This window comes from Gigantopelta aegis, chromosome 3, assembly GCF_016097555.1.
Source record: "Gigantopelta aegis isolate Gae_Host chromosome 3, Gae_host_genome, whole genome shotgun sequence".
Lineage (NCBI taxonomy): Eukaryota > Metazoa > Mollusca > Gastropoda > Neomphalida > Peltospiridae > Gigantopelta > Gigantopelta aegis.
The window spans coordinates 23,511,869-23,531,504 of NC_054701.1; the positions used below are offsets into that span (position 1 = coordinate 23,511,869).

The 19,636-nt window shown below is 36.0% G+C and overlaps 1 protein-coding gene across 1 annotated transcript; it reads left to right on the plus strand.

The window, feature by feature from the left end:
* Positions 1-79: 79 nt before the first annotated feature.
* On the plus strand, positions 80-17,981 carry LOC121367720 (nucleolar complex protein 4 homolog A-like). The gene is made up of 14 exons (XM_041492061.1): positions 80-211; positions 2,505-2,622; positions 4,226-4,329; positions 4,886-4,987; positions 5,605-5,751; positions 8,992-9,094; positions 9,470-9,555; positions 10,195-10,306; positions 10,766-10,826; positions 11,791-11,901; positions 12,776-12,939; positions 15,404-15,486; positions 16,070-16,183; positions 17,851-17,981. Exons 1-14 carry the CDS (start codon positions 86-88, stop codon positions 17,965-17,967), a joined length of 1,548 nt encoding a protein of 515 aa, XP_041347995.1. The 5' UTR covers positions 80-85; the 3' UTR covers positions 17,968-17,981.
* The last annotated feature ends 1,655 nt before the right edge of the window (positions 17,982-19,636 follow it).

Genomic DNA, 19,636 nt, shown 5'->3' on the forward strand with positions numbered 1-19,636 from the left:
GGAATTTAACTGCGCATGCGTAGTAAATATCCACGCCGTGCATTACAAAATGGAATCTGATTGGCCAATTTATGCATAATCAGTCATGGACGTCCAGCAAGGAACCCAGAGATCAAAGGAAATTGTTCTCGAAATTAAAGAAAAATCTAAGCTTTGTATAGAAAGTAGAAAACATATTAACGGACTAGTAGATATACTTGGTAATCTGCAGGTAGAAATAATTGTAATAAATATTCCCTTTCTGTCTAGTGCCATAGATTGTGTGTATTGCAATGGAGATCGAAGTCAACATTACCACGTGTTTTTGTTGACTAATTATCTTCTCTTAAGTCGCAGGGTAGATAGTGCTTGATATATATCAGTACACATTATGTTACTTGTATTAATATATATATATATATATATCTCGTTGTACTTTTAGTTCTATTGTTCAGAATATATACATGTATAATTACATTTATAGCTAGTGTTCATCATTCAAGGAAGGGGAGGGGTGGGAGTGTTGAATGCCTGACGTTTCGTCCCCAAGCCAGTTCGCCCCCCCCCCCCGCCATTAAAATGTCAGTTCCCCCCGATTACAATGTCACTTTGCCCCCACCAAGAAAATGTCAGTTCGACCACCCCCCAAAAATATCACTTTGCCCTCCCACACCCAAAGAAAATGTGCCCCGCCCCCAACATATTACCAGTATCATGAAGAACCGTGCTACCCCATAAACCGGTCTATTTATATTTGACTTGTTTTTAAGGAATCTGCATACAATTAAACCCTGACATCAAAATACTTGTATTAAATTATAAGAAAACCTTCCCAAACACAAAGTGCACAAATGAGGAAAAGACAAGTACATAGGGAAATGTATGATACACGATCGCCATTTTACACTGTGAGCACTATTTTAAATGGCGTGTCATATTAAACAAACCTAAATAAACAAGTTTTATACCACTGTCATTGTCAGTCTTGTCATGCTTCGCAGATTCGTTGAATAAGAGTTTTGGGTGAAGTCACGTGACACCTGTCACTCTTGAAAACAATAGCCCAGTTTACGGGAGTAGCTGAAGAATGTTGACATTAGACTACAACATGCATTTAATCTCTTCAAAACAGAAATTGGCATGGATATTAACATTTGTTGGTTGTTTTTGACAATAAATTGAACAAGGTAAAACATTTCATCAAATTGATCGTACATTACAATGCACGTTTGCAGAAGCCATTTCCTGTTAATAGGCCTATTCATGGTTACTCGAGGATATGTGGTTTTAATATATAATTTTTTATTTTAATATTTATAAGACTAAATCTGTTCCCATTTGTTGATCCTCGAAACATTAAAATAAACAACCAAACACACACACACACATGCGTGCAGTACCTAACATAATATTGGTTTGGGGCCGAAGCGACAAATAGGGGTGAACTGGCTTGGCGTCAAAATGTCTGATAGTGTGTGTATTCCACCCACAACATTTTATTGGTGACTGGTCCGTTTGGATTTTTTGGCATTTAATAAAAGTTTAAGCTGCAGTCCATATGTCATGGAGGTGGGATATATTCCACTGGTAAGTGGCACGCTCACCAACCCAACAAGAGTTCCCCTTTCTGACCATCTCCCAATTTGTATAAAATTTCACACATATGTGCATCCACAGAACTAACTAATGGAAGTATTCAAAATTTTAGGGCCAAATTCTAATTAGTTTTGAAATTATGATTGATCAAATGCTGGGCCTGTTGTCCTATTTTTGTTGTGATTTCTGGTGAGTTTTAATAACAATAGATATATTGTAAAGATATCAAGCTGCAATTTTCCGTATAACCAAAATCATATGCAGGTAATCTATATTGAACTCTGGTCAAAGAGAATGGTTTCCATTTCATTAGCAAAGGGTTGGGGGTATTGATGACTGCCTTATTGTAATACTTAATATACATGTGAACAATTATTGGGATCTTAAATTCAGTTGAGCTGTTACAAACTCATTGACATTGATATCTTAAGAAAGAAAATGTAATTACTATTCAGGTCTTCTAGAATTTTTATAAAATCCACTAGCCATAGGACCAGTAATTTAAAAAATTTACTTGCCACAATTAAAAATTCACTAGCCCTACTTTACTTTATGTTAATACAATTTTACCTAAAGAGAGAGATAAAGCTTAAAAACACTAACATTGGGGTTTGGGGTGGGGTCAGGATATTCATATTTACAAAATAGACTTAACTTTAGCATTTGACCAAAAAAAATTCACAAGCCATTGGGCATGACAATAGTAGTTATTTACTAGCCCAACACTGAATATCACTAGCCATGGGAGTGGGGCTACCATAATCTAGAAGCTCTGCTATTTATTTTTAGTTACTGGAAGGCTCTGTTTGCAAGAATATGTTACAGTGGTTACAATATATTAGAAATATCACTTTTAATTTTTTTTCATGAAAAACAAATATGGATGGATTCATTTTGTTCATTGATATGTAATTATGTCTATTTTTCAGTCTTCAAATGAGAATGTCATTGTGGCAAGTATTCATGGACTTCATAGTGTGTTTCATCACTTCCTCTCAACGTCGGAGATGTATTCAGAGGTTTCAGCTGTTGGAGAAGATATAACAGGTAAGATGTTTCTAATTTTTACAGGGCTCATTCTTTGATTGGGATCTGATTCCAATATTGTTCCTGTAAATGAAAAACACATGAATCCAGTTAGGTGGCTACGGCAGACCTAGCTGAAAAACACATGAATCCAGTTAGGTGGCTACGGCAGACCTAGCTGAAAAACACATGAATCCAGTTAGGTGGCTATGGCAGACCTAGCTGAAAAACACATGAATCCAGTTAGGTGGCTACGGCAGACCTAGCTGAAAAACACATGAATCCAGTTAGGTGGCTACGGCAGACCTCGCTGTTTAAGGAGAGCTATCACTCATTCCCCATCACTCCCTTGACACTTTTTGAAGGAGAGTAATTTATAGCTCCTCATAGTTTCTGAATTATGGTATTAATATCAGGATATCTTAAATGGGTCCCCATAATCTAAGTTAGGGGAGCAATTTATCACCCACCTCAGTTTTTCACATCGAGGTGCCGGCTAGCCTATGGCCATTTAATGTCCAATATAAGGTTATTTTGAAACTTGGTTTGAAAAATGAAAGAACACCACCTATTGCCACATATATATGGGCATATTGGATGGGCCATAGGTTTGATCGTAATCATTGGACCCAGATTTTCTTCCACTCTTAACCAGTGCACTATGACTGGTACACTAAAGACTGTGGAATGTACTGTCCTGTCTATGGGAAATTGCATTGAAAAGATCCTTTGTTGGTTTTCACTATATAATTAGCCTATGAGGTGGCAGTGGGTTCTCACTATCTAACACAAGCTTCGATATAATCATAAGGTAGATACTAAGCAATCTAATTAAAATTAGCTCCACTATTACAGCCAGTTGGAGCTCATGTCCACCAATCAAAACCTTACTTGCAGAATCCTGCCAGTGATTTAAAACTAACAACACTGCGTAGTCCCCAATGTCCAGGTAACATTTCATCTGTAAATAATAATTTAAATATTGACCAATCACACTTCGCCTTTTATAACGTTATTTGGGAGCATACAAATTCTAAAAATATTGGGCGAGTCTATTTTAGTGGCCGCAGTACAGCGAACCATACCAATACGTACGGGGTGGGTTATCAGTCTTCAATTTTACATTAAAAATTATTTATTTATTTATAAAAAAAACCCCAACTAAATCAGTCTTCAGTTTTACATTACAAATTATTTATTTTATAAAATAAAACATGTTTTAAGGCATTCGTAATTCACACGAAACATGTCGTATACCCTCAGGATAATTCGGAATGTTTTCAAATTATTTTTAAATCACTGGCAGGATTCTGTAAGTACGGTTTTGATTGGTGGACATGAGCTCCAACTGGCTGGTGTTAGATCCACATGTAATAGTGGAGCTAATTTTAATTAGATTGGATACTAAATAGCTGTAAATAGTTTTAAAATATGCTGAGGTGTTGTTAAACAGATACATTATTTTTCCATTCCTAGTATGTAATTCACAGAGCACTCTTAAGATCTCTCGAGCAATGTCACATCATCCTAGCAAGTTTTGCATTGTACTGCAAGATCACAAAGTAGTGAGAGTTTAAATAGTGAATTAGCCCCTTGAACTAATTATTTCAAATTTTTATTCCAGGTTTATCCAAAGCAGAGCAGTACAAACTCTGGTTGAGACAGCATTATGTGTTGACTTGTAATGGCCTTGTGGATCTGTTGCATCATTCCAGTTATAAAGTGCAGGTTTGCTCATATATGCTTACGTTTTCTAACAGGATGGTCATTTTCAACTGCTACAGTATTATAATTTCAAAGGTATTAGGTCATTCCATTACTGTATGTAAAGTCATGTTTGTTGTAATACAGTTGAATCCGCTTAATAGTTTACTGTGGATCATAATCTAGAAATGGGGCTCCAGTGGTGGATCCAGAAAATCCATTTAGCGGGGCCCCAGTGACATGAGGTGGAATGCCAAGGGGACTTTGTGGGAGGTTTGGAGGGGGATTGTAAAAAAAATGAAAATTAATATATAATAAAATTGTAACTATCGCAAACCAGTTATTAACATAAATTTGACACGCACCAGGGCTATGCAATTAAGCAGATTTGACTATATATGTACTAGGTTTTATTTAAAGGATAACGGTACAAATGTCACATTTTCATCTTTTAAGACAGAATGTGTCACAGTGGTAGAGTGGTTGTCTAAAGTGCGATAGTTTGTAGGATTGATTCTTCTCAGTGCCAGTCTGATTAGGAAAATAAAATAAAATGCCTTCTGAAATTTTCCTATTTCAGGAGTTGTCAATGACCACTTTGATGAAGTTCATCAAAGATGAATCCCACAATCCATTGCAGAAACCAACACAGGGTCACACTTTTCCAGAACAACTCTTCAAGGTAACATGTATTTTGTTGTGGTTTATTTCCTATAAAATATTAATGCAAAATCAGAGGTTTTCATATTCCCCAAAATATGTAATAAAAGTATATTATTAATAGCATTTAACAAAACATTTGTCATTGATATATTTGATATTCTTTTTAACTAATAAATACTACATTTGTCTATGAGAAGATGCATGTAAAATATCTTAAACTGCTTTTTTGGTGTGAGTAGGCTATGTGGCAGCAGATGGTTTGCTTTCTCACTACTTAGACCAAGCATTGAAAGAGTTATATGACATGTTAGTTATAAAGTATATAAAATGCTGTGGTATGGGCAGTGCTGTCTTTGGGGAAGTGCATATACAAGATCCCATGCTGCTAATGGAGAAATGCAGCAGGTTATTTCTAAGATTATATGTCAGAATTATCAAATGTTTATGTAATAAATCTGTGTGCTCTAGTTTTGACATTAAACAAAATAAACTAACTTGTTAGATAAAAAATTTTTTTTACCTTTGTGAAAATGTCATTAAACAAATATTCCTTTTTCTCTTTTCCCTCCTTTCATTGTACTGAAAAACTGAAGTACAGACAATTTGATGATGTCATGTTTATTTTTATATTTATAGAGATTATTCCTGTGCCTGATTCCCAGTGATAAGAATATGCAGCCATTGTTTATGAGATTTCAAGAGTACACAGAGTTTGATGATGTCAGATATTTTTGCATGCAATGTTTGAACAACAGTCTGAAAAAAGAGCAAGTTTCCAGCGAGGTAAGATATCAGGGCCCAATTTCATAAAACAAGTCTAGTTCTGCACGTAAATGTAAATCTACGACTAAACCACAATTTGTATTACTATTATAGTACAACAAATATAGTTAAAGTACACATTTCATTTTCTTTTGTCCTTAAAATGCTCCATCTTCTGTAATGATGTAAATTTCTTCGTGAAATAGATGCCAAACACTGGTAAATGTATGCCTGGTATAACTGGTAGTCGCAGATGTAAACTTACGGTGTTTTGTGAAATAGGCCCCTGACTCAAATGGGATATTTAGAAAATAACTGACAAACTACAAGAATTACAAATTATCTGTCACAAGTGAATGAATGTTGTAAACCTGACCTCTGGCGAGGGTTTTATAAAATTAATTAACAAGGGACAGATAATTTCTAACTCCTCATAGCAAGTTGGTTATATTCTTTATTTCCCATTGTCACTTTTAATTGATTTTTAATAAAAAGTTCTTCTGCTGTCTACAACAAAGCCATCAGCCATTTCATCATTTAACCTTATGTGCATTATATGACATAATGTAAGTACCGTATTTGACCGGGAATAAGCCCAGGGGGCCAAGACAACTCATTTGTAGCTTTGTTGGGGGTGGGCTTATTTCCAGACATGGGGCCAGTTTTGTTAAAAATTTCCAATGTTCACTAATGAGTAAAAGAACCTGGAAATTATCAATAAATAAAACAACAAAAGCGGTAATAAATTTAATTTCAACATCCAAAGAATATCGTTTTTTAATTTATTTTACAACGTATGAACACACATAATCCAGCACACAAAGTGAAAGTACATAATCAGATGTCAAGTTCATCCTGGTCCCACCCAACAAACTCGATGTCCTCAGTGTCGTCATCCTCATCGTCGAAATGAACTCCAGATTCGATCTCTTCATGTGGTGGCACTTCCTCGATTTCCAGTCCAACATCGTCGACCAAGCGAGAACTTAGCAGATAGTTTCTGCTTCCATCTGATGGTAGCAAAATCCCACAGGACTTAAAAGCCCCCCGGATGGTTCCCTCCTCAACAGCTTCCCACGCGACACTTATCCAGTCTATAATGTTCTGTCTTGTCGGTTGTACATAATTTCCTCTGCAGTTCCGCTTTGCCAACTTGAACCACTCGCACCACTGTTGCTTTATTCTCTCTTTGAACACCTTGTTCACGTGAGTATCCATTGGCTGGACAAGTCCTGTGCAGCCTGAAAAATAAATATTGTATACTGTAAACCATTTGTTTATTGCTTCACGCAATTAATGTATCATCAAAATAATGAGACTGACCAAATAATTGCTAGTTAATTTGATTACATTTCATAACATATTTAATAGTAGATGACTAGGTAAAAACTGCTGTGAATAAATAAATAAATAAACAAATTTGAATATCAAATTACAAAATACCAAATTAAAAAAACATTTTTTACATACCTCCTGGTACTGTTACTATGTCGGTCTCGTACTCGTCAAAACGATCTGTCGATGACTGGCACGTGTGTGGCTTGTATGCGTCCAATATGAGAAGTCGCTGAGTGTCGTCGTCGTTTGGTCCCCAGACATGTCGGATGAAATGGTGTACTTTCGCTGTTGTCATCCAACCGTTCTCCGTAGCAGTAATCAATACATTGCCTGGCACTTTCAACGTGGGTAGCACTCGTGGGCCGATAACACCATTTTTCTCCTTGAAGATGATCAAAGCTTTCTGTTTGTCCCCATTAGCACTCGCCGTCAAAGCTACTGTACACCCCTTTTTAGCACCGCCGGTGTGAGAGATTCGCACAGTCTCTTTGTAATCTTTGTCCCACAGTCGAACCTGTTTTCTTGAAATGCCATATTCTCTTTCAGCCGCGGACAGATTTCGGCCATTACGTCTAAACCAGCCAACAACATCTAACTTATCTTTTACAGTATACCGTTTGCGCACGAAAGGCATGTTCAGTGTATATTGGTGAAAACAGAAACTATGTGTATTTTTAAGACCCACTATATAGCATTTCTCAGTAATTACCCCAAGCGAGCTTGTTTATCAATATTACTCACCTTTTCTATTCATTTTGTTTGATGCATAATATTTTCTCTCAATTCGTTTGATGTGTGATTAGTACTAAATAAACCTAATGATATTATAAAAACACAGATGTGGCTGCATCGTTTGTGTTAAACACTTATTTCTTTTATTTTATTCATTAATGAGTCAGTGCGCCTCAACTGAGAATTCACAACAAAAACAACAGTCAATTAATTAAAATGCTTACCACACCATTCAACCAATCATGAGTTGGTTGTCAATCAAGGCAGTCTTCACGCCCTCTTCCATACCTCACAACAGTCAGTTCATGGGACGTCACAAGTAGTATTACAAATCAACCAATCAGAAAGGTTTTTGTTGTAGCTATTTTTACTGTAAGCCAGGAAGGTCGGCTTTCATCAAAGACACAAGTGAAACAGACATACTTTAGGTTTCACGAAATGGTCGCTTTGTTGATCAAAGTACAATAGCCGACAGTGAAATTGTTGACTGCATATGATTGTAGTGTGTTTGTGGCTGGGTGGGGTGGGGGGATGGTACATAGTACTAAAAGTATGCACTTTATTGGTAATATAATCGTATTTATTAAGCTATAAAAAATAAAAACAACACAAACTACAACATTGTTTTAAATCATTTTAATACTTGTTATCTTGGGACCAGTTTGTCACCCAACGATCTTTTGAACTTTCAGTGAATTTTGATAGCAAACATACTACATATTTCGGTATGGGCTTATTCAAGGATATGGGCCTAATTCTTTAGATCTGCTAAAAATGGGAGTGGGCTTATTCACAGGCATGGGCTTATTCCCGGTCAAATACGGTAACGTCATGGCATTAGCAGCATTATTTTTACAGTTAAATGTTTACAATACAAAATAACACGACTGTGATTGAATTAGATAAAATATTTATATATATATATATATATTAATGCCGTTGATTATAAAAATATACAATTTCATGTTTCTGAAAGAAATGCAGATTTTTTTTCCTGCAAATCTTTATAGATTGTGTACATATGTCATAATTGTAATATCACTTAAGTTTTTAATGCACCCTAATTTTTTTTATCCATGTAGATAAATGCTGATCTGTTAGCAATGAACAACTTCAGTTGCAACAGTAGTTATTATTCATACTTTTTTGTGTGTATATATTTTAATTGAATCTTTTTTTTCTTTCTTTCAGCAAGTGACTGATGTATATTTGTCCAACATATTTGCTTGTTTGGAAAACTTAAATTTTACTGAAGAAGCCTCCTCAATGTCAAACTTTCTGTCTCCATTACCAGGTAAGCCACATTGTGAGCTAGAATTTATTTCTATATTTTTAGTTTAAAATGAAAACGTACCTAACAATTATGTAAATAATAAACATAACAGAAATATATTTTTTATTGTTAGGTTTTTCATTTTAAATGCATTGTTTACCTTATTTGAAAATAATTTGTTTTATCTACTTTCCAAACAAGTAAGAAATTATTATTGTTTAAAATTTAGATAATTATGTATTCTTTTTTTGTTTAGAGAGTTATAAAAAAGAAAGATACCTCAGATATTCAGACAAATGAATTTCACTTAACCTTGTGTATTATACTACAGTTGACCAATTTATTCATATAATGTCACTGTTTATTTGTCATCCAGTATTTGTATATTTATTTTAGAACAAACAAAACAGACCAAATTAACCGATTGGAGAGAGCACAGGAAGTTATTTACAAATGTTTGGATATTGTTCCTGAGTTTTAAGGTGAGTTTTTTTTTTTTTAGTCTGAACCATAACAAAAAAATTATAATTATGTTGGGGTCTGTTGACTGAAAATTGAATTATCACTGGATTAGCTTAATTGGTAGGTCATTTGTCTCACTGGTAAGATGTCCATGTACTCTTGAATTCTGTCATTCCAAAATGAAATATAGCTCAATGGTAGAGTGCAGTGGTTCATAGAATCACTTGCACTTGATGTACCTTTTGGTTTTTTGGAACCAATACCCCATGACATGTATATCAAAAGCTGTGGAATAACTTGCCCTGTACGTGAGTATGGAAATAAAATATCATTTGTGGCATTTTGGTAGGAGTAGCAGCAGGTTTTCTCTTAAACCATGTGTTAGATAGTAAATAGCAATAGGTTAAAAAAAAAAGAATATGCTGAAGTGTCATTATGATTAATCAAACATTGATTGCCTTTCTATTTCCCAAGCACAAGAATTATCATTTGCCCCAGTTTTGAAGTTTGTAAAAATTCATAGTTTGAATGTCTAGATTTCACAGAAATTTAACCTTCTTTCATGTTTTAGAAGTTATATGTATCAACATTTTGTATAAGGATACTAAATTTTTCTACATAGTTTATTTAAAAAAACAAAAACAACTATTTCTTTACAGTTGACAACTGGCCTGTACAAAAAGGTTTTGATGATCCTTCATGACAAAGTGATTCCATATGTGAGCTGCCCATTGTTTCTCAGTGATTTCCTTACAGAGTCCTACAATGTTGGTAAGCTCACCACAAAATTATTTTACAATTTCTTTTTTCTTTTTTGATCAGTAATATACTTATTACAAAAACTTTCAAAACCACCAAAACTGATCTGCTTTTTCTTCTTTCTAAAGATAATTTTAGGTGTGGTAGCAGGGTTTAATCTGTCGTTTGCCAAATTGCTAAATGTGAATTAAACTAGAATTTGACAAATATATTTATTAATGTCCTAAAGAGTTAATTAAACAAAATTGCCTGCCATTTGTGGACCTACAACTCTTTGGCTGAATTTGAATTTGACTGCAAATTGTTTAATCAAATGTCTTCAGCCAAGATAGTGCAGATAGGCCTAGTTAATTCTCGGTCAACGATTTGCCAAATTGCTAATAATTACTTTGGTCCAGCTTAAACTTGTTAAAAAGTCTGTAGACAAAACTATAAAGAAAATCTACTGAAGTTCATGATTCTGCATTGTAGGTGGCGCTATCAGTCTGCTTGCTTTGAATGGATTGTTCCTACTGGTCAGCAAATACAACTTGTGAGTTTTCGTTTTAAACAGGAACACGAGGTTGCTTGAGGTGTGATAAATTCAAGGATTCATCTTACTTTTAAAGATCTAATACGTTTTCCAGCCACTGATAAATGCCATGGCATGTGTTGTCCCCTTTCTGACTAATGATAAGAGTAGCCATGTAGGGGAACCAGTTTTATTTCCCATTAAAACCCTTTTTGAATGAAGAAAAAGTTTGTTAAAGTTTGTTTTGTTTAATGATACCACTAGACACAATCATCAGCTGTTAGATGTCAAACATTTCGTAATTCTGACACATAGTCATCAGAGGAAACCCGATACATTTTTCCATTAGCAGCAAGAGATCTTTTATATGCACTTTTTCACAGACAGGAAAACACATACCACCAGTTGTGGTGCACTGGTTGGAACAAGAAAAACCCCAGTCACTTAAATAGATCCACCTAGGTAGTTTGATCTTGTGACACAAGCACCTCAGGTTAGCATTCAACCTACTGAGCTAAATCCTGCCCCTTTTGAATGAAGAATAAAACAAAGTTAAAAGATGAAATTTGTTTTGTTTAACACATCACTAGAACACATTAATTTATTAATCGGTTATTGGATGTCATGTGGAACATACTTGGAAACCAATATAAAAGTTAAAATGTAAAAAGATGTTTATGCTTTACATAAGTTACATAATGAGTTACATTATAGTCCAGGATCATCAGAATATGGTTGAAATTGATGCATTTCATTCACGGTTGTAAAATACTTTTAGCTATTTTTGCAATAAAATTGTTGGCATTCATAGCAGTGTTCTTGAGGGCTGTTGTCTACTCTGAAATTGGTAGCTTAATCATTGAAATGTGTTTGATCTAAGTGATGCTAAATGTTATTAATTTAAACCCTCTTTGTTTTATGTTTCTGTAAATATTTTATAGTTCATAGTCCAGGTTTTAAATTTATTTCTTTTCATCTTTTATAGAGATTACCCAGACTTTTACAAGAAGTTGTATGCTCTGTTTGAACCATCTATATTTCACGTCAAGTACAGATCAAGATTCTTCTATCTGGCCAACATGTTCCTTTCTTCCACGTAAGTATTAACCCATTTCTTCCATTCAAGTGTTTGGTCAGTCCAATTATATAGCAAGCCTAACTTCATTCTGAGAATGATAGAAAGGCAGATTTAAAATGATCTAAAATTACCAAGACCTATCCACTGTTGGTTCTCTACCAATATTGATAAATATTTACACTCAACCACAAATGGGTTTGCATGAAATGGACATTTTATTGTCTTTATTCATTGTGATGTATTTTTAAAAAGTCATCACTTACTTGGTGTAATTATAAGTTTACCTGTGCACTTTTATTTCCTGTCCTAACCAGAGCCCAATGACTGATACACTGAAGGACATGTTATGTCTGAGGGAAAATACATACAAACTATCTGCTGCTGCTAATGAAAAAATGTAATGGGTTTCTTTTAAGACTATATGGCAGAATGATCAAATATTTGACAACCAGTAGCTGATGAATAATTAATCAATGTTCTCTAGTGGTGTCATTTAATAAAAATTTTTTTAACTTCTTCAGTTTTAATTAAAGATAGTTTAGAAAATGGATTAAAGGTTTTAAATAACATCTATTTATATGAGAATTAAAATAGTGTTTTCAAATATGCAGCTGAAGTTTATAATTTAAATGTAAGTGTTTTAAAATGTTTCTTAATGGAAGGTTTTCTATATTTGCTTGGGAAATAATAAGCGAACTGAAACATCTTTTTTCCCCTCCAAAGTGACAGCTGAAGGTATTAAAATGTAAAATTGTGGTGGGCATTAATAACACAACATCTGCCTTCAAGGAACGAAAAAATAAAATAAAATAGTTGGTGGATGGTGTGGTGGTTCAAACTTCACTGCAAGTATACTGCTTAAGCAAAAAACTAATTGTTTTTTTCTTTTTAGACATCTTCCAGCATACCTGGTTGCTTCATTTGCGAAAAAGCTGTCGAGAATATTACTGACAGCTCCATCCTCGGGTCTGCGTCTTGCCATCCCCTTCATGTTGAACCTCGTGATTCGTCATCCCAACCTGAAGGTCATGCTCAACCGCACTAATGGACCAACAGGTAAATATGTTTATTACATGATCACAAGGGGCGGGGTTTAGCTCAGTTGGTGGAGTGCTCACTTGAGGTGCTTGCATCGCATGATCGAACCACCTTGGTGGATCCATTCAGCTGATTGAGGGTTTTCTCATTCCAACCAGTGTATCACAACTGGAAAAAGGCCGTGGTATGTGCTTTCCTGTCTGTGGGAAAGTGCATATAAAAAATCCCTTGCTGCATTAGAAAAAATTTAGCGGGATTCCTCTGATAACTACGAGTCAGAATTACCAAATGTTTGACATCCAATAGCCAATGATTAATTAATCAATATGCTCCAGTGGTGTTGTTAAACAAAAACAAACTTTTACACAGTCACAGAATTAAAAAAATTTTAAAGTTTATTATAAACACTTCTTCAAATATTCTGCTGTTGAAACATGGAATGCAAATCCAGATTCTGTTAAAAAAGAGTATCATTATTTTCATTTAAAAGACAATATAAAAATTCAAAACAAAAGTAGAACTTAAAATATCTTCAGCAAAATTTGACACTCGGGCGAGTATATTTAAGTGTAATTTCTCTATGGTTATATCAAGTACTGATAGCATTTTAGAGTGTTAAAAATATGGTATTTTCATATACTGAATCGCAAAAGAAACGCGAGATTTTTAAATGTCATTTCTATATGGTAAATTATAACAATTTATTTCGGGGATGTAACTGTCAATATTACAAGACATGCTGGTTTATGACTGAGACCCAAATTGCAGGTACCCTTTCAACTTTCCATGAAACGACACGCCAAAACGCACCTGTCTCGAAGGCCGTGGGTGGCAGTCGCAAACAATTGTCATGAAAACCGAAATGCACGTGCATCTCGTGGAGGTTATGGGTATAAAAACCAACTTGAACCGCGTTCCTGGCATTCGTAATTTGCACGCATCAGGTATGACCCGATTGTCAGCAGCACAGAGAGAACAAGCTATCGGCCGATTGCAAGCCGGGCAGCGTGCCCTGGTTGTTGCTAACGCTTACAATGTCCATGTCAGCACCGTCCATCGTCTACAGCAGCGGTACATCAACACCAACAGCACTGCAGACAGTCACCGCAGCGGGCGCCCCCGGGTGACCACGCCCAGGCAGGACCGCTACATCAACCGGCAACACCTCCATGATCACTTCAGAACGGCCAGCATGACAGCTCGCGCGACCATTGGCACTGGACAGCGACCCATCAGTGACGACACGGTACGACGTCGACTGGCCGCCAACAACCTGTTTTGCCGACATCCCGCTTGAGGACCTGTCCTCACCGCCCGCCACCGTCAGACACGACTACAGTGGGCTACACAGCACCAACATTGGCAGCATCAACAATGGAGGTTGATAGTCTTCTCTGACGAGAGCCGGTACTGCGTTTCCAACTCGGATGGCAGAGTGAGGGTGTGGCATAGGAGGGGTGAACGCTACAGAGACGCATGTGTCCTGGAGAGAGACCCGTGGGGTGGCCAAAGCATCATGGTTTGGGGTGCTATAGGCCTGAATCAGAGAATTGGGCCCCATTTGTTCCAAAATGTTGGTGCAGGCAGAGGGAATGGCATCACAGCGCAGCGCTACGTTGACCAGATTCTAACACCTCACATAGTGCCCTTCTTCACGCGTCACCATAACCACGTGTTCCAGCAGGATAATGCTCGCCCCCACACGGCCGGGATCACCATGGACTTCCTGCGTCAGCACAACATCAGAACCATGCCGTGGCCGGCTCTCAGCCCTGATTTGAACCCGATTGAACACCTGTGGGATGAAATCCAGAGACGGCTTAACCAGGTGGTCCCACGGCCGACAACTCGTGTGCAACTGGAGGCAGCTTTCCTGAGGGTGTGGGCACAGGTGCCAATGGCTTTTGTGAACCGCCTCGTGCACTCCATGTACCGACGGTGTATGGCCGTTTTGAACACCCAGGGAGGACATACACGGTATTGAACATGTCAAGCCCTACAATCTCGATGTGCTGGATCCCCCCACTACCTGAACACAGGCAAACGACCCAGAGACTGTGGTCAAAGTGCATCCAATAAATTGACTTTATCAGATTTTTCAAAATTTATCTTTGATATTAATAAATTGAAACATATTTTCTCAGCCACACATGTGTCGCATTTCTTTTGCGGTTCAGTATATTTGGGGACCTGATAATATTTTTTCGTGGTGATGTTAATAGGCAAATGTTTGTACACAACGATGTAACTTGTATGACTACATACAAGGCATTAAACATGGATACATAAAAATACTGAGTTGATAGTTGATGATATTAACAGTGAATTTAGAAGTAAAAACGTATTCTTTGATTTGAAACTTATTGTTTTCATATGGGTTTATGGGTTTTTCAGTGGAGTTACAGACTAGTTCATCAAGTCTAGCTGTGAATAACCTAGCTGTACAGTCTATTACTAGCAAAATCATTTCATTTTGTTACAGATATTACATCAGATCCTTACAACTATGATGAAACCGATCCAGGGAAAAGTAAAGCTCTTGATAGCTGTCTGTGGGAACTGAAGGTAAGCATATTAACACAATTGTGAATTGTCTCTCATTTTGAACGCTATGTTATTACTGCAATTTAAATCATGGTCTGCAAAAGTAATGATTCACAAATATTCAGTTAACAGAAACTTTCTACTATCGGGTCTAAGTTAGTAATTCCAGTTGGCCATGGCAGAGAATGATATTTTTTCTTAAATGTTTTTCTTTAAGTACATAAACATTTGGTTTATTTATAGTTTATTTACTGTACACAGCAACATATTTACTATTTTTTACTCACCCGTTTCAGAGATTTTTGGCATCATTTAGCTATATCACACTAGTAAGATATTTATTTGATGGCATTTGAGTGGCTGCTTCACAGTGATGACCCAGTCAACACAGCCATGTCATCCAATGAAATAAGCATAACAAAATTGATTCCTTTGTGACATACAAGTTAACCTGAAACTGAATTCTCGTAGATGCGTATGTTAACTGCAAGTGCTAATGCTGTAATATGTTTTAGTTGGAAAAGACATTTAATTACAATTTAAACCTGGTTTTTGAGGATACTATGTAATTACTTACATCACTGATCCTATATAATTATTTCAGACACTGCAATCCCACTATTGTCCAGACATTGTCTCACAGGCTAGCAGGATTGAACATCCCCTGAGCACCACAGAAACAGATCTGTCAGAACTTCTTGACATCACTGAAGATGAAGTATGTCAAAGTTTAAAACATTTTATTCATATTTTAAATGATTATGTGCTAATCATGTAGACATGTGATATAATAACTTCAGGCTCACCTGTCATGTCAAGATGTCGTCCATGATGGATTTTAATTTAAAAAAAATATATATATCAGTAGGATGTAGCTTAGTAATAAAGCACTATTGGTCATAGGATTAAGCTCCTCCTGTGGGCTTGTCAAGGTATATCAATGGTCCAGGTGTGTGTTGTCTTGTCTATGGAGAGTGCATATACAAGATTCCATGCTGCTATTTGGCAGAGTATGACAAATATTTTGAAAAGTCACTAGCCACAGGGCTAGTGGGTTTGTGAAAACCACTAGCCCACCAAGATAAAGCACTAGCCCAAATTCCTGATCAATTATAACTGGATTTTTATATAATTTTTGTAACAAATAAAACAAACACTTAAATCATGTTGTAACTTTCAGTTTTTTGTCGTGTCGTATGTTTTGTCTTTTGTCAAGTGTGATCCATCGTCATTGTCCCGTTTTTGTTTTTGCCCCCCCCCCCCGGGGAAAATTAATTGAGCAAACTCTTGGTTGGTATCTAAAAACACTATCAAAATAATTAAATTTAAATGAGGGTACGACAGTGTCGCCAGGAACAGTGATGCCAAATACAGGGCATTATCCCGTGTCAGACCAATATCAAAAGAATATAACGGCGACATCTAATCCGTTGTTAATTGATGAACAAAAAAGGTATTATCTTGTATCGGCAGCTATGACGTTTTATCCAAACCGCTACACGTAATAGGCCAAGCCGAGTCAGTGCATATGCGGTTACCATTAAAGTAAATTGTTTTCCTGATTGCCGATAACCACATGTTAGCGAAGTGTTAAATTAAAAAACAATAGGTAAATAAAACAAACACTGAAATTCAAAGCATGGCTGGGGTTTACTTGATTGAGATTAACCTGTCGTCGCGATTGATGATTTCCAAGTTCTTAGCCTAAAACATGTGCGAGATTAACGACCACGTGACGTGTCTAACCAATCAAAACACGCATGTCATTAGACTTTATTACCTGTGCCAGAAACTTGAAAGGGAAAGGTAAACAATGCATGCTGTAACTGTGACGATGTAGAGATAGCATGTTACTGCAGTTTGCAGACCTAGCTCAAATGGATTATTATTATATACTCATTGCGTTGTTGATATTATTCGATGACAAACGTCACAATCAAATTTATTAAACGAAATTTCAGCCGAGAGAAAAAGAAAGAAAGAAAACAAAAAACCCACGATCGAGCGATGACGAGAGGAGGGGGGAAACCACTAGCCCGCAGGGGCTAGTGGTTTTGCGTTTCTCACTAGCCCGAACTTAAAAACCACTAGCCACGGGCGTCGGGCTAGCGGATTTGTCGAACTCTGTATTTGGTAGAAGTAGCCTTTGTAACTACAGCAGCTTTCCTCTCACCATCCTTAAAGAAGTAATTAAACTAACCATGGCTGACACAAAAGAGCTGTATTGTCGTGTTGGTATTGAGGTGTAAAATCCACATTTGGAGATTCACAATTTTGCTTCTCAAATTTTATACCACACTTGCTTTTAAGTAATAATCTGTTGACTGGAACATTTAGGCCTACATTGTTTCTTATAAATAACTGAAATGTTTTTCAATCTTTCAGATGGTAGAAAAGGAAGTGAAAAAGAAAAAGAAAGACATCCCACTCACGTTTGAACCACCCAAAGGACTTTTTGACACAAAAGATGATAAAATGCAACTTTGTTGGTCATTGCAATAAATAATAAACTTTTATATAAAACTACTTGTGTTTATATTCAGGGAAATGAATTATTTTCTTCTGTATCAAGATGAGACTTGATACTTTATTTACTCGAATATGAAATGGAAAACATATATATAGTAATACAACCCGTTATTGTTTAATCGACTGGTAGTTGGTCAGGATTGTGATGGATGGTACCACGTATGATAGTCAACATAGTTTTAAGATTGGCATTTTAATAACAATGTTAGGGAATCAGACACTGTAACTGTGACATGTCTCTTACAGCCATCATATTGGTTATCCAGTTTGATCCACTGTTTATTTATTTAGCTCACAATAGCCTGTATTTTCTCTCATGTTTGGCTGTTGTCAAACATTCCTTCCATGTCGATTGCTTTGGGGGATTTAGCACTAATAGGAGTCTTTATTAAAAAACAAAAACAAAAAACAAACCTGCGTGTGCTGTAACCTCACCGTGGTGTAGGGGTGTAACATTCTCTTTGAGAATGGCCAATACAGCATAAATCCCCTTGTTTTCTTCGAGATACAATTAGAATTTTGAATAAAAGTCAGTCTGTGATATATGTATTTTTGCACAGTTCTTTACACTTTTTATTTAAATCTTGAATTTTTATATTGATGTTGATCATCACTTTATTTGTTTGCATTACCATAGTTTGATACCCAATAGCCAATATATTTTTTGTGTTGGGGTGTCGTTAAACATTCATTCATTCATTATTAAAAAAAACCCTCCTCAACCATATGTCTGACGCCATATAACCGTAAATAAAATATATTGAATGTGTCGTTAAATAAAACATTTCTTTCTTTATTCTTAACACAAAAACAAAGACTTGGTAGCTACTGGGTTCATGTTACAATTTACATGGCAAGTTTCCATCTCTATTCATCTCCAACTAAGAGTAAGTAATACTGTTGGTGTTGGGCTTCACAGGGAGGTGAAAGATTACATCTATGAGTTTCACTCACTTGTGTAATTATGGATGTGTCAATGGAATGTATGGGAAAGAAAATACAACTCGTATAGTGTCTACTTGAACTATAGGTTAATGGGTCGTACAGGATTGATTCCCCCAGTTGGATCAAATGTTTCTTGTTCTGTCCCAATCATAATTTATCAAGATAATGTTTCAGCACCTTATTTATTCAATGTTGAATCTTGTGGGCCTGGCCCAATAGATGGCAAAATATTAAACAAGAATTATGAGAGTACTGCTAAAACAATATATGTCCCCTACCAGACTGATCAAATGTTCAAATCTCCTAAGTTCAAGGGCCATAACTCTGTGAAAAAAGGGTAAATGGCCATGAAAGTATAAACTATCTGCAACAGTATCTTGAGGCATTGCACAAAAGCCCTGAAAACAAATTTTAAAAGTTCAAGGGCCATAACTGTCAAAAATTGGTAAATCGCCATGAAAGTTGAAACGTTCATCTGTAACAGTATATGATAAAGGTATAGACAAAATTTCAACTCTGTATCTCGTCGTGAAAAAAACATGGACCTATCCCAACCAATGCTTCATGACTGATAAATTAAAGGTCACTATATGTGCTGTCTTGTCTGAGAAAGTGTACATAAAGACTTATTTAACTGGAACATTATTGAAAGGGGGTGCTATCGGCTTTCTTCTTGTGTATGTATTGGTGATTAATA

Excerpts from the sequence above, each read along its gene's own strand:
- LOC121367720 (XM_041492061.1), top strand. The coding sequence starts at position 86 with ATGGACGTCCAGCAAGGAACCCAGAGATCAAAGGAAATTGTTCTCGAA. Across the intron at positions 4,330-4,885 it reads ATTCCAGTTATAAAGTGCAG|GAGTTGTCAATGACCACTTT; the intron begins GTTTGCTCATAT and ends TTCCTATTTCAG. Across the intron at positions 10,827-11,790 it reads CTGGTCAGCAAATACAACTT|AGATTACCCAGACTTTTACA; the intron begins GTGAGTTTTCGT and ends CATCTTTTATAG.